At 33.1% G+C, this 20,432-nt stretch overlaps 2 protein-coding genes across 8 annotated transcripts; one reads left to right on the top strand and one right to left on the bottom strand.

The window, feature by feature from the left end:
- Positions 1 to 127: 127 nt before the first annotated feature.
- On the bottom strand, positions 128 to 20,165 carry Ube3a (ubiquitin protein ligase E3A). Of its 7 annotated transcripts, none has more exons than XM_089703761.1 (17): positions 19,893 to 20,165; positions 9,136 to 9,216; positions 8,690 to 8,906; positions 8,481 to 8,611; positions 8,182 to 8,348; positions 7,645 to 7,824; positions 6,415 to 6,536; positions 5,919 to 6,135; positions 5,461 to 5,630; positions 4,983 to 5,151; positions 4,428 to 4,562; positions 3,889 to 4,091; positions 3,121 to 3,302; positions 2,337 to 2,505; positions 1,898 to 2,065; positions 1,216 to 1,371; positions 128 to 580 (listed from the first exon to the last, which is right to left on the bottom strand). In XM_089703761.1, exons 2-17 carry the CDS (start codon positions 9,168 to 9,170, stop codon positions 242 to 244), a joined length of 2,760 nt encoding a protein of 919 aa, XP_089559887.1. In that variant the 5' UTR covers positions 9,171 to 9,216; positions 19,893 to 20,165; the 3' UTR covers positions 128 to 241. The 7 variants fall into 7 exon arrangements, with proteins under 7 accessions (XP_089559887.1, XP_089559886.1, XP_089559885.1 ...); XM_089703760.1 differs by lacking the exon at positions 19,893 to 20,165 and adding an exon at positions 9,315 to 9,357; XM_089703759.1 differs by lacking the exon at positions 19,893 to 20,165 and adding an exon at positions 9,297 to 9,331.
- On the top strand, positions 9,696 to 15,016 carry PrBP (Prenyl-binding protein). Its single transcript, XM_089703772.1, has 5 exons — positions 9,696 to 9,991; positions 10,643 to 10,674; positions 11,341 to 11,492; positions 11,925 to 12,061; positions 12,533 to 15,016. Exons 1-5 carry the CDS (start codon positions 9,921 to 9,923, stop codon positions 12,612 to 12,614), a joined length of 474 nt encoding a protein of 157 aa, XP_089559898.1. The 5' UTR covers positions 9,696 to 9,920; the 3' UTR covers positions 12,615 to 15,016.
- Positions 20,166 to 20,432: the final 267 nt, after the last annotated feature.

The following is a 20,432-nucleotide window of genomic DNA, read 5'->3' as shown; positions in this document are numbered from 1 at the left end:
TTGATTCGTACTATTCTAATTAAGTTTTTAATTAATAATTTTGTTGTGCTCGTCGTTTTCTCGTTTTACAAAATTATACAAATAGGTTATTAAAATGGTGAAAAGTTCCTATGAAATATTTTTGCTATTGCGTATTAAAATTTAATAAACATTTTTATTCCATAATTTGTTTCAATAAAACGCCATTTATAAATAAACAAACATTAATTAATCATTACAAACTCAGGCTATAGTATGTGTGTTAAAGCATTCCGAAGCCTTTGGAGTAGCTAATTGCTTTCATCAGTCTGTCTTGTAGTTTGTCTTTGTTCTCGTATTCCGGGAGGAGTAGTACATTGAAGCATGTGTGTGCGGTTGGTAGTCTGTCACAATCTGGCCCGTTTCTGGCTATAACCAGTTTGAGATGACTGAGCCCTCCCACGGGAACTCGGTCGGAGCCTGTAGTGAACTGCAGGAGCTTTCTCTTGTCCTCTAGCGATAAACTGTGGACAATGCTCCAAAAGGCTTTGATGATTTGCGACTCGGGAGTGTAACCGCCGTCGTATTCTGTCGATTTCTCCAGTTCGTTGAAGTCGAAATTCTGTAATGTTACAATCAATATAAAATAATAGTACAAAACAAGGATTATTAAGTGTTACATTCTCTTTTAAAATAATACAAAGTAACAATTATATCAGCGGCACAAGAACAATATCCCCATTCCCATCCCTAATTTTACGATTTACAAGACAGCAAAATCTACTTATACATAACATAAAACTGAAGATGTCTGAACACGGTAATCTCGAAAAACTGGACCGGATTTTTTTAGGTTATGCAAAAAAAGATAACATTGTAAAAGTAGAATTTATTACGCTGAAACGAAATGTGAATAGATAGCAAAATCTTCTTCACTACATAGTATAAAACAAAGTCGCTTTCTCTGTCCATATTTTTTTCCCTATGTCCCTTTGTATGCTTAAATCTTTAAAACTACGCAACGTATTTTGATGCGGTTTTTTTTAATAGATAGAGTGATTCAAGAGGAAGGTTTTAATATATAATTTATTAGGTTTTAACTTTTAGACAAAGCGGGCGAAGCCGCGGGTGGTAAGCCAGTATAATATATAGCTGAAGAGTTTATATGTTTGAACGCGCAAATCTCGGAAAAACCGGGACAGATTTTTTTTTATTATGCTTAAAAAAAACAGCATAAATACAAAATTACAAGTATACCTTACTGCCACACACGAGCGTCTCCACCTCTTCAGGCCTGAAGAGCGTTGAGAGCTGGCTCTCATCTGTCACCATGATGAAGCCGCGCCTGAACGCCTTGAACTGGCTCTCCACCGACTTGTTTAAGAGGAAATCCGCGTATAGCTCTACGAATTCCTGCAAAATTATTTAGCTGAATGATTATTCTATAATTTCACCTATTTAGAATTCTAGTTTAGAATGATTGTAATATGGATAAGCTCAAGCTACTTTACAAAAATGACTACTTTAGCTAACAAATTAACTGATAATGGAAATAGTTTTTACTGTAGAAAATACAGTATTATGCCGGCGTTATTCATAGGTTACACGCTCAGTCTGGCGTCAGTTCAGTCCATCAGTTTGATCCGGCATCCGACTGATGCCAGAATGATGGATGAAAAACACGGGTATTCTGAACCATCAGTCCGTCAGTCAACCGGTTAGACGATAATTCTTCCGTCATTCTGAGCAGACTGGTGGACTGAACTGACGCCAGACTGAGCGTGTAACCTATGTCTTACAGGGCTATGTATAATTTATTCATCGAGTTTATAAAAAAACTCGAAAGTATAAGAGATAATGGTTACAGATAAAAGGCCAGCTACAACAAACAACATTACATGAATTTCTCAAGTTAAAGATTTATCCAGATCATATTTACCTGTTTATTATCCTGCGTTACAAATATACTATCTCCATCCTCTTTGAGATCATGAAATATATTATTACCAAACACGTCTCTATAACATATCCTAAATGTTTGATAATACGCTTCTTCTAAATCATCACCCGTGTATTCTAACATATCTTTGAGTCCATTATAAAGCGACTGAAAAAAAAAACAATATTTTAAATGCTCCATTCTTGAGTGGGTTTTGTGAAATATTCGCAAAATTTGTTTACAATAAAGAGTTCTGTCTGCTTATACGCTAGGTAATTTTCTTGATAAGCTCTAATATGTATAAAATCAAAACCCAATCGATGTATTTTCTTTAATAGAAAACTACACCTCATTATGGAACAACATTTAAAAAATCTATCAAAGTATTAAATACACAAATATATACACATAGATATGTCTAGCTTATACTATTTCTTACAGGATTCCAATCAGCTAAATCTTCAAACGATCCCTTCTTGCCCATCAACTTTCTATACACGACCATTGGGAAATTAACAGCTAATATTATATTATTGTATATTGCAAGGCCAAGCACAATCCCTATTAGAGTGAACTGCGCTTCTGTTTCGAACGACGTGGGGTTAAACCTGTAAACGAAATAAATTAATACAATTATTATAATCGTATTTAATACTAGCTTCCGCCCACGACTTTGTACGTGCATCCCCGTTTTTCCCTGTTCCCACAAGATTTTTGGGAAATCCTTTCTTAGCGGATGCCTACGTCCTAACATCTACCTGCATGCCAAATTTCAGCCCGATACGTCCAGTGGTTTGGGCTGTGCGTTGATAGATCACTATATCAGTCACGTTTGAGTTTTATATGTATAGATTACGTGAAACAATAACCACACCAACAGTTTTTTATACCATTAGAAAAACATCCCAAAGCAGATTGGAAGTTGCGCCTCAATAAATAAAGTGGAATATTGGTGTTTGTGTGTAAACATTAGGTTTATCAAGCAATCGTTAATTTTACTACTTTGTATGTTTTTAAAGATGCTGATTACCAAATTGATAATTTATTCAATAGGTATTGATAAAAAGCTATGCTTAGACCATTTCCTGTGATAAATTTCAAAAAATTTAACTGTGGCCCTAGTAGAAATAATGATATTTACGTATGTTTTGATTTCCAAATGACAATTGAAACGAAATAAAAATAAACATGTTTCAGTTAAATTGTAACAAAACATAACTCACCAAACAGTATGGGACTCAGATTGCTGTGTGAACATGCCGTAATCCGGGTTGAATATCTCCTCAACGATAAGCTGAAAGAACTCCTTACTGACCCCCCCTTCGTCCACACCTTGTTCCCCCTCGAATTCCACCATCAGTTGCTTTTTCAGATCTAGAGCTCTCTCCATTGCTATCATTTCCAGCTGTAACATTATTATTGCGTTTACAAACTTAGTATTGAGAAACCTATTTGAAAAGAGATGTTACGGAATGTTTGATAAAATTGACTTTGAACCGTTACGAAATAAGGTATTAATTTCAATGAATGTTTATCACAAAACCACTCTGACAGTTATTGTTAACTTTTTAATAGGTTATTGTGAGTAGAGTTTTTACCCGACTGCGAAAGAGGAAGGATTATATTTTTGAGTGTATTTATGTATGTATATTTCTTTGGCACACCTTGTCTTGTCCAAGAAAAAATCTGAACTGTGATAAAAAAACTACATAAATTAGTTTTAGTAGGTTTTTGTTTTGATATAATTATTCTTGATTATATTATTAAGTGCATAGAACACAACAATAAAATAACGGTCTGGTAGAAATTTACCAATTGTTAAACTTTTTATCAGTAAGGCCGTAAGAAAAAACACAGAGCACACAAACAATTTACACTAAGCATGTATGCCAATTTGTTGGCGAATTGTGTGGTCGTGACATAAATTTCATAAAAACTTTGTAACCAGAATTCTGACAAATAAGTTTTCATTTCATTTAAATAACACGTACCTCAACAAGCGCGTCATCTATGATTCGATCGCGGCGCACCTTGAGCCGCAGGAAGGGCATCGGCGGCGCCGCGCCCACCACCGCGTGCAGCAGCGACACGCGCCGCTCAGAGTACATGCGGATGCGGTTCTCGTAGTACAGACCGAGGGACTTAGTAGCCGCGGTGAGGACGAACGGGTACCGGAGGAACGAGAATTTGCGCCCTATTGCAATGGAGATAAAGATCATTTTCACTTCACTTTTTTCTGGTATACAGAATTACAGATGCAGATATAGATGCGCGAGGGGAAACTTTTCTCGCTAAACTCGAGCTATAGTAGGCAGTTTGAGTTCTAGAGATTATCTAAGCAGCGACACGTGCCGCTCCGCTTAATCTCAAATAATGAATTTAAAAAAAAATTTCATCTTTAAGTAGCTTTCTACCCGTACTTTCAACTATACCCTTTTTCACCACCATATAGGTTTAACTTTAAAAATCCTGAAATTCATCATATAATACATAAAAAATTATATTACAACATAGAAAAGATTAGACTTACCAAATGATATTTCAGTTTTGTAGTTGGCAAAATCTATATCCATTTGTATTGTATCACTAAGTGGTTCATTGTAGAACTCTTCAAATGGCAAATATGGCTTCCTAGCATCTAACACATTTACATCTAATTCAAGAGCTGGAAGAAAAAACTAAAATTAGCGATTGTGTGCAAGTATCACTTTATTTTTATTAATAAGTATAAATCAGTAAATACAACAAATTTGGCATATTTTCCATAGAAAAAAATGGTTGCCTGTAAAGTCGGTTTTACGGGCGAAGATTTTACGTGACAACGTCTTTTTCTCGATCATAGTTGAGTGGGAGAGAGACGCAAGGCATTCGGCGGGCCTCTCTCTCGTTCGGTGACTCATCGTAACGTTACCGAGCGTTACACTTTTTCATAAGTGACTCCCAGTCGCAACCTAATTTAAGACGTTGTCACATCAAAAGATATCACTTATATTTATATTATGTTAAATTTAGAAATTTCTGGATTAAAACTATTATTTAATTTAAGATTTGGCTACTCTATTTACTGGATTTTAAATTATTTTACCTAAAGGATCCTCTGGTTGAGCTTGCTTCGAGTTTTTCATAGAAGATAGTGGATACAAATGGTCTAATGCATCGCCCAGTGGGTCTAATTGATTGGCAATCACTATGGGCTCTTCTCTCAATGTATTTGGTTCCATTACGCCAGCTAACATATTTGCATAGTATACTATCTGAAAATGAGTTTTATAAACCAATTTGGTAAAATACACATTGGATCTTGTATGATTTGTACATATTATATCAATAATTAATAATATTTTGTATAATAGACAATTTTTATAAAAAAAAAAATTTAAATTGCGAAATATTGAAATATTGCCATGCAATTTTGCCATGCGAAATTCAAATTCCTTTCTCTCACTGTTTTATTGCTTAGACTTAGGACAACAATCAAATTGATTCTATTCTTTCTTTATTTTTTCCATCTACAACTTTAATACCACTAAAAACACTTCAAAAAACAATAAACACGCACATACCTTCATTAACTTAGTAGCCACAATCAAACAATCATCGTCTTGCACCTCGAAAGTCCGCGTATAGTTCGTCGATATGATCCTTAACGTGATGAGCTGTTGTAATGTTTCTAGAACATGCCATAAACTCTCCTTGCATTCAGTAGCCCACACTCGGGCTAGTTTCGCTTGTCCTGTAAATGTTACAAATAACTTTAATTGTATGCTACAAGAAAAGTTATTAAAATATTTATGTGAACTCTTTGATCATTCATAACAATTTACTCACAATTAGCAAAAAAAAATATCCACTGTAAATTCTACTTTAATGCATCCAAATAAGGTTTAATTTATTTTGGAGTACTGCACTGGCCGTCAAAATTATTTGCTTTCGGCACATTTCGTTAATAAATCTTAAAGTGATGCACATAAGTTTGATATTGCTTTAACATTTTGTTTCTGCCTTTCAAAATTTTACCTACCTTTAACCGTCAAACATTCCGCAGCAAGGCACAACGCAGGCAGCGCTACCTCCAAATAATCACTACAACTTAAATCTGGCACTTCAAAGGCTATCACAAAACAGTTGATCACATCATCCATGCTAATATTCTTTGTTGTTCTCATGTCCAGTCGCAAATTTTCTGCTAGAGTCGTGAGCGCTATCACTAATGCTGAACTGTAGTATTCTGATGGCACCTGTAGGTAAAGAGACGTGTAAATAAAAATGTAAATTCTTTTTTTGACGTTATAACGTTTTTAAAATCGTTTTAGTCGGGTGACATGTTCAGAAACTTGTGTCACACCAAAACCTCACGAGCACGATCGCAGGTATAACGAGAGAGAGACGGACCGATCTCCCATCTCATCTCGAGCGCTGCCACCAATAAGACGTTATCATGTAAACATCTCGATCGTAAACCTACTTTACAAACAACCAATTTTTTTATTTGTAAAATGTAATTTTTGGAATCTTACTTTAGAAAGGTACGCAAAAGCGCGCCTACAGGATGCCACATCGAGACCCGGGCCTGTCACACAGTCCACATCTTTGTCTGGATCCCTCGAACACATTGCTTTTGATTCCTTGTCTGTGAAAACTGATATGTATTATATCATTGATTGTGTGCATATACATAGTAACTTTTTCATTTTTTTTTTAATTTGCCTCGGAAATTGAAAAAAATGCAGCTCTATTTTATCATTTTGTATATTATAGTTTCATTTTAATGTCCAGAAGGCAATACATCTGTGACACCTGCCACACATATGTATAATATCATTTCGTATATATTAGTTTCATTTTAATATCCAGAAGGCAATACAGACAAGTGGCAGGTGCCACAGATGTATTCTCAACACTATGAAGTACAATAATTAATAAACTATGATCATCATAATTATTGTTGCTTTCTCCATTGTAAAGAAATATTTTCAACCATATGGTCTAAGATCCGAACATAAGGCGAAATTCAACGGCGTGATAATAGAATGAGACCAATTTTATAATTAATTTAGTCTATTAAAAAATGTATTAAAAATGGGTTGACTGGGAAAATCCTGGACAGGACATTTTTAATGAATTAATTTTTTTTTATTTATTTTTATTTTTTATTAATTGCAGTTTCGAGATAATAAAACAACTTTGTAATAAAACAGTGCTGACATAATTTTTTTTTTCATCATCCTATCAAGTGAAAGTAACTGGTACCGACATACCTGTTTATACCTGCCAACCTAGCCGTTTGTCCCGGTAAATATTAGAAAACTATGACTGCACATTCTGTAGGTTTCATACTTTAAGTCTATTATATTTTTTTTTATTATCTTGATACTGCAATTAATTAAAAAAAAAATGTTTTTTTTTTAATTCATTAAAAATGTCCTGTCCAGGATTTTCCCAGTCAACCCATTTTTAATACATTTTTTAATAGACTAAATTAATTATAAAATTGGTCTCATTCTATTATCACGCCGTTGAATTTCGCCTTATGTTCGGATCTTAGACCAATACATTTGTTATCCCAATATCCTTTCCTAAGGGAGTGAGATCCTTAAATAAATAGGTCAATAACTAGTATACTAACATATTATATAATATATACATTTGAAAATCTAATTACATTATTTTACACTAACACACAATAACAAAACAATCTATATTCAAAATACCCTTTCCAAATAAAAAAAAAAAACAACAAAAAATACCTGTCTTATCTTTTTCATTGCTATTAAAATCATTGGTGACTTTACTTGGAAAGCTCCTTGCTAATATAGTGGGTTGTGTAAAAGCAATCCCCAGTGCCCTCCGCAGGGGCTGTGGAGTTTTATTCTGTAGGCATTCATCGCACAATTGATATATTTTCTCTTCAGTTAAAGGTGCACCATCTGAAATAATATTAAATTGGTACTGATTAATTTCAACCTCTCAATATATAAATATTTAATACAATTTAGTACCTACATTACTTTCTTAATTTCAAATAATGTAGTATTCAGAAATTCAAGTTTTTCCTTACAAAAACAAACATTGGAATCATGCCCAAATAATAACCTTGCCCTTAATTACATGCGCTGTGCTACTATGTTTTTTTTTTTTTTATGCTGCGATAGGGGAGCACTTGGCCACGATCTCGCCTGATGGTAAGCTGAGATGTGGCCTAAGATGGAGCGTGCTTCCCTAGAATGTACCTGTTCACTCTCCTCTTGCAGATTGGTTGTTATTAAAACAAAAACAATACTCACTGCTATAACTAACATCTGTATTATCAACATTCTGTGATATATTTTGACTAGTTTCTGGCTTCACATCTTCCATACACTGTACAGGGGACATACTTGAGGATGGTTTTTCTAAATTATTCTCATTTCGCATTGTCCTTTCTTTTGTGGATGATGTTGCGCAGGCATTGCTAAATTAAAAAGAAATTATTATAATTGGTAAAAGCTTTATTTCATGAGTAAATAAATACATTTAAAATGAAATATTAAAGTTAATAAATGTGTATTTAACCAGAATCTAATAGGAAAATAAAATAATGTACCTAGTGCTTGATTCACAATGACTGGCCTCAGTTCTTGGCACTTTGTTAGGCAGACTGTCACAAAGCCGAGCTTCTTTAGAGAATAATTTGATTGCCTCTGCTGCAGCTTCATTAGGGGTTAAATTTCTGGCCTAAATTAATAGAACATCAAGTAAATATTAAAGTGAAAAAATTAATAAAAGAAAAACAATAACAAAAACATTGCATACTTCTCCACTTGAAGCACAATACTTATTGTTGCAATTTGGATTTCCACAACCATCCACTAACTGATAAAAATATCTTTCTATTAACTGTTTCGCGGCAGCTCGCTTCATAATGTCTTGGCTATTGTTTGAATCTGTTTCCGCGCATAAACTAGCCGGGGATTCACCTTTCGAAGTCTCTGGGGTTATATTTTTACTTGACGATGATGCTTCGCTCCCCCTAAAATAAATGAATAAAGCCCTGTCAGAGTGAACGGAAGAAGTAAACAAAACAAAGAACAAAAAATCGCAAGTAATACATAACCTACAATGAAATCAAAATAACGCACAAGATAAACAAAGCAAAAGGAAATCACACGTTCCTATCATCCTGGTAAAAATATACAGGTATTCATGAAAATATAAATAAATAACACATCAAATATTAGAGAAAATACTAATGAAATTACCTTGAAGCTTCGTCAGTTTCGCTTTTTGAGTTCATAGAAATTAATGATAAACAAACTTAGGAACATCTAATCGCCATACATCTAGAAAGTTAAATAAAAAGTAGAATATAGTGTGAATTTAATCTTAAGGGATCTCAAAAACAAATTAGACGGTACTAAACAGAAAAATACGACTGAACTTATTTTACAATCTGTCATCCATTTTGAACTTTGCAGACAGCACAGAGCAAGTAAGCAGACAGGTCACAGCACAGATTAGGTATTAGTGGGTCACAGGCTCTTGGCTCTTGCTGATCAGTTTTGACAGTTTGTAATCAAATTATTTGTGTTAATGTGCTTTTATTTTCGCACTTAAAAGGTATTTATAAAATTACAAAAAAATTATCAATAACATGTAAAGTCTATTTCAACTAGTACAATAATAATTATTAAATAATACATTTCAATTATTTTACGATGATAACATTAGAATTATTGTCATTTAATACTAAATTGTCAAATTGAAAATGTAATTCAATTTCAACTTTCAAGATTGTCATTTGTCAAATGTCAAGCTCATTTTCATTATTTAATATCAAAGTAATGCGATATCTCATCTTTAGCATTTTTTTAAATGTATTTTTTCATCATATCTAAGGTTTTAGTTTGACATTAATGTAGTAAATTATATGTTTAATAGTAAATATATACTGAACTGTACAAATTTATGATTCTTTAATAACTTTTTTATTGAATCACATTTCGAAGTTCGTGGGTTCAAGCAACACATTTTATCAGTGTACACAATGACGGAGGTTTTACCCGCAGAGGAAAGCAAACAAGACCGTGTTGTCACCATTCTCAATGGCTTTCAAATGTATCCTTTTGAAATCTATTAATTAAAACATTTTTCAAAAAGTTTTTACAGTTATATCAAGCAGGTACTTAAAGTCATAAACTGTTACATTAGAGCATATGGAAACAATTACAAGCCTGTTGGTAATTTAATTGATTGTAAAGATGTTCCATAACACAAGGGAAAATTAAGAATATAAGCAAATTTATACAACTTCAAGCTGATATTGAAGATGTTGTAGAGTAGAGAGGAGTAATTTCAGATTTAGGTTCCACAGGACAATAGCTATTAACCACAAAGAAATTAAACCTCTCAACTCAACATCCGATAAAGTATGTACAGTTTTACCCAAAAATTTATTAATCGTCTGTCTTTTGGCCTTTTCATAGGTATAATTTTTTACGTAATTGTCGTATTCTTTATTGAACTTATTAGTTTTATCAAAGATTGAAAAGTTTTTAAAGTGAAACTTTTATTACATCGTCTCAAACTTGGTCTGTGTAGCGCATGTCGCGTGACGGTCGGCTGCCGAGTAGGTATAAAGCAGTGTTTGGAAAGTTTCACTTTTACTGTGGTTTCATAAAACCAAACAACATTTTTTTATTTCTTCATGTATATATTTTGTACTGAATAGTTATGAAAATTGAGAATGCCTTAATATTTTATAATCAGTAATTGGATGAATCTCCGGGATGCAGACACAGGTAATACATATTTAAGTATTTTTTCAAATTGAATAACTGAATAAATGAAGATTGTATATTGAAATATCAATATACAATCTTCATTTCTTAATTAAGTTAAGCCAGGGAGACTTTAATATGTACATTTTAGACCAAGGATTACAAAATTAATTTTTTTTAAATAAAATTGGAACACTAAAATTATGTATTGTGTTGATTTTTTTAAATTCTTTACCAAATAAAGAATTCTTACAGAAACATGACCCCCCTGAAATCTAGTTGATGAAATTCTGTTATCACAGCTAATTTTATCATTTGAAAAATTTCTAAGAATAGAAAAAGATCTATCACAGGGCTCTATTTGAGTACGCCACTGTAAGGTGATGGATGCAGTTGGTATCCAACACAAGGAACAATTTTTTATAGTAAAAATTCATCCTATTAATATTATAAATGTGAAAGTTTGTATGGATGTTTGTTACTCTTTCACGCAAAAACTACTGAACCGATTACAATGAAATTTAGCACACATATAGAGGGTAACTTGGATTAACACATAGGATAGGTTTTATCCCGGAAATCCCACGGGAACGGGAACTATGCGGGTTTTCTTTTGAAAAGGCGGGCGAAGCCGCGGGCGGAAAGCTAGTAAATTTATAAAACTAAAAAATATTTTTATCATTTCAGGTAAAATCCTCTGGCAGCACAATGAAGACATGTCCTGTCCCGACATGGAACACGAGGCGCGCGTCCCCAAGCGCATATTGAAGTGTCGAGTTGTGTCTCGAGAGATGAACTTCAGCTCTATAGAGAGTATGGAAAGATTTCGGCTGGAACAGGTTAGTCATTTTTCTGTGCGTTAGAATAGACGTAATCACACGTTACATATCCCTATCTACCATAGCACTTTGACAACGTGTGACTGTGGTTTTCAAAACATGAAAATTTATCTCTACATAATGGAATATTGCATACTTCAGAATAGTATTGTATGACATTATTGTCAATTTACAACGAAGGCATCTTGGTAGAGTCTACTGTGTCCATTTACTTGCAACTACATTAGCAACTTTGTTCAGTTCAGTATTCTGAAAATCTTGTTTTATACTTTTTCAGCGCCGTTTCTTGTCATAGTTGGGTTTTAGTTTTTTTACTTTTTATTATTTAATTGGTAATTAGAAAATTGTATTTAACTTACTTATTTAACTTTTTTGAGTTAAAATAATATCATGTTATGATATTTTCTGCTTAAATGTGAATTTGTATTCCAGAAAGTACTCTTCAAAGGGCGTTGTTTAGAAGAATGGTTCTTTGAGTTTGGCTATGTAATACCAAACTCAACTAATACTTGGCAGTCGATTATCGAATCTGCGCCGGAGTCGCAAATGATGCCGGCTAATGTTTTGAAGTAAGTTTTTTTTTCATTAGTTATTAATCTATACTAATATTAGAAAGCTGAAGAGTTTGTTTGTTTGAACGCGCTTATTAAATTACGCATGCAACTGCTGGTCCAATTTGAAAAATTATTTTGGTGTTAGATAGCCCATTTATCAAGAAAGGTAGCCTATAACCATATTAGAATTCCTTGCTCATATTGTGTTACTAGTTGTGCCCTGCGTTTTTACCTGCCTTAGTCGATAAATGGGCTATCTAACACCGAATGAATTTTCAAATCTACTTACTGGTCTGATTTGAAAATTCAATGATTCATGAGATAAACTTGTTCAAACATACTCTTCAGCTTTATAATATTAGTATAGATGTCATATGTATTTGAATTCATGCACATTAAAGTGTTATTCATGATAAATAAATATTCCAAATTTTATAAAATGCTGTTGTTGGAAACTATTACTAAATTTATGAATTTTATTTTCAGTGGAAACGTCGTTATTGAAACAAAGTTCTTCGACGGAGATCTACATATAACAACATCAAAAGTGCGTTTATTCTACGTGTAATTCAATTTGCACTTCTTAGCATTTACTGGCATTTCATTTAAAGACGCATTTAAGTACATTTCTTGCTTTATTTTGGTATCAGAATTATATTTCTTCACGAAAAGTATGTCATGCTGCATACACCAGTATGTTACAAAAGCCTGCATTTACAATTTCTATTTTGTCCTCTAAATTTAATAAAAAGGCTTATAGAAAAGAGTTACAGGGAACTTCTGCGTTCGTTCGTTTTCGCCCGATAATAGAACCGATCAGAGAAAATTACGCATTATGTAAACATTTATTTATTCAATGGTATATAAGAAAAGTATCCTCTATTTTCATACCTACTCACAATCAATAAATGGTACATAAAGATTTGCATTTTAATCAAAAAAATCTTATATTGTATTATTTATTTTTGTCAAACATGTACGTACAGACTAGGATTTGTTTAAAGTTATACCTTGTACAAAGTACATGCTCCAGAATGGTAATTCGAAAACCGGGCAAAATGTGAAAAATCACGTCATAGTGATAGAGAAGTTTTGAAGTGAAAACTTATTTAGCGGCGTTGAGCACTTTTTCTGTAATGGGTATAAAATCTTAAACTCGCGTCAGGACACGTGACCTGATCGAAAAAGCGTAAGACGGATACCATTCCAAAATATCAAACATGCTCAACGTTAATAATCAAGTTTTCACTTCTGCCGGCACTCCCGGAGTGCAACCCGTCTTTTTTTATTTTCTATGCGTTGAGGCCTGTAGTGCACGCACTTTTTATTTAGGCAGTGAGTGTCATTCTTACTTTGAGTATATCTATTCACGAAGTTTCAGGTATTGATGTATAATCTAATATACATAGCATTTAAATTTAATATACATTAATGGATCTTTCTTTCCATTGTGGAGAAGATATAAAATAATGTAGGGCATCATATTCCGCATATTCGGTGTAATTTTATCATATAGAACACTCAACTGTCTCTTTGACAGCTCCGTAGATAACCTAAAAATTATTCGCTATAGAAATATTTAGAGTTCACCCCACAATAATGATTACGTAACTTTTTTTATTACATTCTCTATGCATTTTCCCAATTACACCTAAAACGATCCAAAAATATCATTTTTTAAGTTTTTGCATCCGATGTTCTCGTAAAATGACGCTCACTATTATATTTCTATATCTTCATTTGTCTAGTCAATATTCACCGATAAGTATTGCCTTATACAATAAATTAGACGTAATATATAGGTAGATGTAAAACTTGCTCACACTTATCTTTTAATAGTTAATATAGAAGTAATTTCGTCCGAGTTAAATCTTACTAGACAATACAATACTTTATTTTAAATTATTGTATGTAATTATTTTTTGAATGTCTAAGGCTCTACGAATTATGCGCTCTAGCTAAGAATAGGATCACCATATTGTCATATTGTGACGTCACAGCTGTTACTTCAAACAAATAAATATTTTGAGTAAAGCTTAAAGTAAGTTTATATTTAAATTTGATTTAGAGTCAGGCGAAAAAAAATAAATTTTAATAGATATACAAACATTTCTAAATAAATCTGAGGACGTTCTCAATTCGATCTGATTTTGGGTTTCTTACCTCAGAACTTTCGACTGGGTGAACCGATTTTGATGATTATTTCTTTATTTAAGTGACTTCTGACACAAAAGTATAGGTGATTGACGTTCCTATTCTTAGTTGGATCGCAAAACATAAAGCTACACATACCACAAAATCTCCATACGAATAAGATATCCTATGTAAAGGAATATGTTTAGTTTAGTGATTTAAATCATAACATATCAATGTAATTATGTTTTTTTTCAATAATAAAATGTAAAACTTATCTGATAAATTTGAATATTCATTTATTAATACAATGTTGTCATTTCTTATGTAAACTAATTACTAATTATACACATTCGTATACAAAATTAGTTATAAACACATTATTGATCGTTTTTATTGTTCTTTTATCACCTCCTAATAGCATATTTATATATTTACATTTTTGCCTCCTTTTTAAACGGTGTCAAAACATTACAATAAACTTATTATCTTTATTTCTTTAAAATTAGTTAATAATCGAATAAGTTTTAAATGTGAACATGTGTAAAACAATATGTTAATTTCATTTGTATAAATATAGGATGTCTGATATGTCAATTCAAAAATCATTTGTAAACATCTAACATTATATTTTTAACCGACTTCGGAAAAGTTGGAGGTCCTTGGTCCATTGTATATTTTTAGAATATATAAAATCGCATCGTAGTTGGTGTTACTCGCACATTTTCACTTTTAATGAATTCTTAAATAATAATTAATATTAATAAATTGCGTTCGAAACGCACGCAATGAAATGCATATTTTATAACTCTGTAGAAATAAATGATTAATAATTAATTGTGTTTTGTGTATTTTTTCTTTTTAATATAAGCATCAATATGTGGTTTGAAATAACATTAATCCACAATGGAAATCGTACAGGACGATGAACATAATAAACGAATTTAATAGAAACAATGAAAAGAAAAAGAACCTATAAAATCTAACACGAATTACATAATTAGTGAGTTCCTTGGTTAATGGTGTAGAAAAACACTTGGGATGAATAGATTGTGTCTGTTTCGACATAATAACTAGCGTGCTAATACAAAATCTTTAGTCTACACATTTTCATTTTTTAAACGAAAATTTTCAGTCATATCACCACACTGTTTCACAGTTGATATATTGTGGTAGATGAATAAAATATGTTCGATATGCATAATCGCCTATCGCGGTTAAAACTGACAACACTGAATGACAGACAATGAATAATTTCCATATTTCCTTATTATTCACAACCGAACACTGCAGTGTGAATCATGTCCCGAGTTTACTAGAATGGCATGGGCCAGACGTATTCCTTTTTTACTGATGATTTTACATTACAGTCACACGCCCTCTGTGGAGAATAAGATGCGAATATCAATAAAAACTTGAAGTATGTGATGCCTATGAAGTTTTTGGGATGTTTCATATGAAAAATATTAAAAGGTTTTCTCATACTCTAAAGTACATCGTTCGTTATAGATGAAAGTACATTGTTGAAAATTGATTCAGCTGTTTTTCGTATAATCGCAACCATAATTTTGTGGATTTGCAAACCCATACTCATATACTAATAATTGCATATTTATCATTTGGAAGTAATATCCGATTAAAATATTTTGAATTATAAATAACATTATGGAATCGATAATCGTTAATCCCAAGCAAAAGGACGGAAATTATAAATTGAGTATAACGATGATGCGAAAACGTTTATTTAATATATATATAAAAATATTTATTTATTAACCTTAGGTTTTAATATTAAAAAATATAGTTAAAGATTTAAATGTTGGGAACTATTGAACGTGGAAGTCCTAGGTAAAAAGAACATATTCTCCGTTCCCAATAAATCGTTAGTTTAAATGATGAAGCGGGGTAGAGCAAAGCAAAGAATTAAAATCTTTCAGCACTGTGTTTTGGCTCTTCTTTCAAACAAAATATGGTAAAGTGTTAAGTAGTTATTTAATAATTATTCTTACGATTTGTTCATTTTGATCTTATTTATAAAATATATTTTACGTTATTCACATAAAGTACGTCACAACGTAGCCTGTTCAGTGATTTACCAAGGTTAATACGTAGCCCGGTGACACGTATATCAATTACAATTTACCATAAAGGAAGCGGGGTGCGTTATGTCTCAGGAAAAGCTTCAGTCACGACAGGAACTTTAGTGAATTAAATCATGGGTGGCGGGCCGTACATCCTCTTTAGTGAGAACGCACCGACAGATTTCTTCGTAGAGAGCCGTCGAAGGAAGCCGTGTAGTTACGATGCGAAGCGACGCACCGCCCTCGCATATAAATAATAGAAATTATATAATTATGTAGCGGCGAACGCTAGCCGCGCACTCATCGGGAATTGTAATATCAATCATCAGTTTCAGACATAGAGTGTATGTTCAACTAGATAACGCATATGCATCGATATAATATTGTGTTACCTATCCATACTTACGTGCATACTTTTTTTTTTTTTATAGTGGAGAATGCATTTAGGCATACCCAGGGCACTCGGGGGAAGAGCCCTGGGTTATGTCGGACTGACGTAAAACTCTACAAATGTAGAGTTTCCGTTTGATCTCGTCGGGATGACAATAGCAGGTGTGATGTCAACCGAAATACCTTAGAAAATATATTCAATGTTGTAAAGAAGGTCCTCTTAAATATTAATAGAAATCTCAGTAAATAACTGCTCTTGAAAGTTAGAGACTACAGAATACGACACGCTCGAACGTCATACAAGTTGCCTCGCATGCTGCATCTAGTTCAATATGTGATCTGTGGTCCCGTCGAGTAAATCGTTACATTCAGATAATTAATATTGTACGCTTTTTTCGATAGGACGGTGTTATCGGTTACTATTACACATTGTAATAGAGCGATAAGCTGCCTAATTGTGTGTAAACGTGTACATTTGCGCTATCTTCGTTCAAGTATATTTGGGTTGTTTAATTTTTATAGTATTTGATAGGTATGAGGAAGAGTGTATCTCGATATTTAACCTCAAACCCTCTTCTATATATTCTATATATATGTACAGTATGATAATAATTATTTTTCAGTGAATGTGGTTTATTTCATTTTAAAATTTTTGCTTGCGGTGATATTTTATGCGAACTTTTATTGACTCTTAATCCTGTTGTTAATTATATACCAGTTATAATTTATTTTTAAATAATATTGAAGCTAATTATTTCTAACACTAAAAGCTTTCTTATTCTAGATAACGTTTATAATTAGACCATATCAAACCCATAACTTTAAAATTAAAAAATTACAACGACAAATTCAATAGACCGTAAAGGCCAATCAAAGCAGCGATACAAAAGGGCCATTTTAATTTATCGGATTTTCTTCAAAGCGAGCTCCCGTCCCATCTAACGGCTAAACCGGATGAGCACCGAATGGACGGTATTTTTAGTTATGTTGATTACTCCCTTCCTGTATCCTCTCTGCCGCCTGTGATCTAACCGAACGAAACACCTAATTGGCGATGACTAATTAATACCGTGTTGACAAATCTATCGAGCTATGTACTTGTACCTATGTGGCATTATCATTTTTGTAGCTAAGCATGTTAAGTATTAAAACCAAATACCTACCTAGGTAACGCGAATTAGTAGTAGTAATAGTAACTAGGTACTTATATTGTAATCAAATTTTTGAGTAGCAGATTCACTTCGTAATGATAGAAAAATACAAATACATATATACTTAATTAAAAATTAGTCGAGTCGATAGACTGTCTAACGAGAAATAAAAGAACAACTGCAAACTGTTTATAATAAAATACAATCTGCGACATAACCGCGGTGATTGGAGATACGTTCAATTGCATCAAGTCAATAAAAATCCCAGTGAATGTTAGGAAAAGCAGAATAAATAGTGACTGTCAGGACAGCGGGTGCGCGCGTCCAAGGGTCAGCGCCCTCTGGCCCTCCCCCCTCCCCCCTCCCGCCACGTCACGAAGATACGTCACTGCCTTGCCTCCGTGACTACTTTTTTGACCTAACACAATTAAACTCTAGATACTTTCTGGTATTGATCAACCTTTGGAAATCTAGTAAAGTTTGTCGATCAACTGGGTTGATTTTGTACTAATATTATTAGAACGTTCGTTTCGATTGATCCGAATGATCAATCATCAACACATAATTTTTTATTCATATGTAAAGAAAAACTTTTTTAACACTTCAACAGCTGATAATATGCTATATGTTATAAGATATAAAAGATTCACAGATTATAGCCATAAGAGTTTCCCTTCTTTCCCTTATATAACAAGCTAATAAAGGGCTCGTACTCGGGATAGTAAAAAATAAAGATTATTAATTGACAACTTTCACTCATCCTATGCTTCATCAACGTGTAAGGACTGTTTTCGTGCATAGAGCAGTGAAATCTCAAACATTGAGACTTCAAGGGAGTCCATGCTAGAGCGATTAAAAATTAAATTGACTTTTCAAATTATTCACTTTAAACCGAGCAATGATAACATTATGAGAAAATTTGGAAAATCCAAAAGTGCACGCCTCATAATTTTTTTTAATAAATATTTATTAATTATTATTTTTGTTTATTTAATAACAATTAAACCACATCGAATCAGACCCTGAAAAATGAAAGGGTTCTATTCCTGAGCATACTCAAGCGTAAGAGAAAAAAAAAGACTCGATCAGTAAAGTATTTCGGTCGCTATCGTGTTAACAAGAAAAAGGATCCGCACATACAGACACACGGACGTCCAAGACAGAACTTTTTTAAACTGTTTTTTAACTAGTTTAAATAACAAAAATGACATCAAAAATATCATGAACGTTAAAAATAGTGTTTTTTCTTAATATGTGTGTGTATGTATTATCTTACAAGTGCAATGTATGATACATAAAGACATTTTAAGTTTGAAAAATCAGATGTTTTGCGCGAAGTGACAGTAGTACCCACCTCAACGCTTCGCTTATGAGGCGTGCAAAATCAACACGTCGAATAACCAGAAAGTCGAATGAGCATAGCAGTGGTTTGGAAGTCTATCGAAAAAGTTGCCAGTCTTCGACAAGAAAAGTTCAAATAATCTTTAAAATAAGACAAAACAATGCATCGATTACTGGTGCGGAACAGTTTTGTTAATAAAAAGTGGGATTCGGTAGTTATCGAGGTATTTTTGATTCGTTGGAGATACTGGTAGTCGTGACAAACCGCGGGTGATCTGGTCGCGCGTTGCTGGGGGTAGATGGAAAAAATGCTTTATACTTCCTTAGTAATGAGATCTGTACGTCATTGCACATTCATCCTCTTAACAGTGGGAATAAAAAAACGGAAAAAAGAGTTTTGTCAATTGTCATCAATTCTGCGAATACGACTGATTAGAGATACCTTAAAATATTTTTACGATAACAAAAATACGGAATTTTAAAACTGAAGGTAGAGTAATTGAACAATAAATGTTTGTTCTGATCCTTTATTTATAGGTACAGCTCATTGTTATGTATGAGACACCGGTTATAATATAAGTACATATTATATCAAAATTACAGTCGTAACACACATTACACACACGGTAACTATATGCAAATAAGCATTCCGAGCACCCCATTAAATCTCGATTGTAAAACAATAACGATTACAGGCGATTCAAAGAATCAAGACAATCAGAAATAAAAAAGCATCATGCGCAAACGTACCTTTAACGACCTCCCATCAAAGCGTACACAGTGGGCAGGTAATGCAAGAGCCGGGACCCTTATGGTCAGCCAAGGATGCTCGTCGCATTCGGAAGGTTTCCTTCCCCGTATGGACCAGGTTACATCACATCTTGATTATTAAGGTGCGATGGATTCGAAATATGAAATCGGTTATCGTTAATTATCGATTCATTGTAGGTCCGCGGCCATATTGGATGTACGCGGCAATGTTCCCGCGGTTTCCGGCGTCCGCGCACCGCTGCATGCTAATGTTTCTGCTGTGCTACTACAACTGTAGAAAATTTGTTCCAATAAAGAAATGCGGAACTCGATTCGATAGTATCGTGATTAGCATTTATCGTTCTTATTCCCTGTAGGTCGATATGTTGAATAAAAGTGATAGTTAATAATACTTACTTTAAAACTCATAAATATACTTCAGATCTTCCTCATGACTTCGTATAAAAATTCAGTGATTTAGGGTGGAAGAGTAGATAATGAACATACCTCTCATAAAATTTTACATCATACTCACATAAA

Source organism: Colias philodice, chromosome 15 (assembly GCF_061535455.1).
Source record: "Colias philodice isolate Cphi_HAF_F1 chromosome 15, ilColPhil1 Martin Lab GWU primary, whole genome shotgun sequence".
In the NCBI taxonomy this organism is placed as follows: domain Eukaryota; kingdom Metazoa; phylum Arthropoda; class Insecta; order Lepidoptera; family Pieridae; genus Colias; species Colias philodice.
The sequence above is the reverse complement of the archived record's forward strand: the minus strand, read 5'-3'. Positions and strand labels throughout refer to the sequence as shown.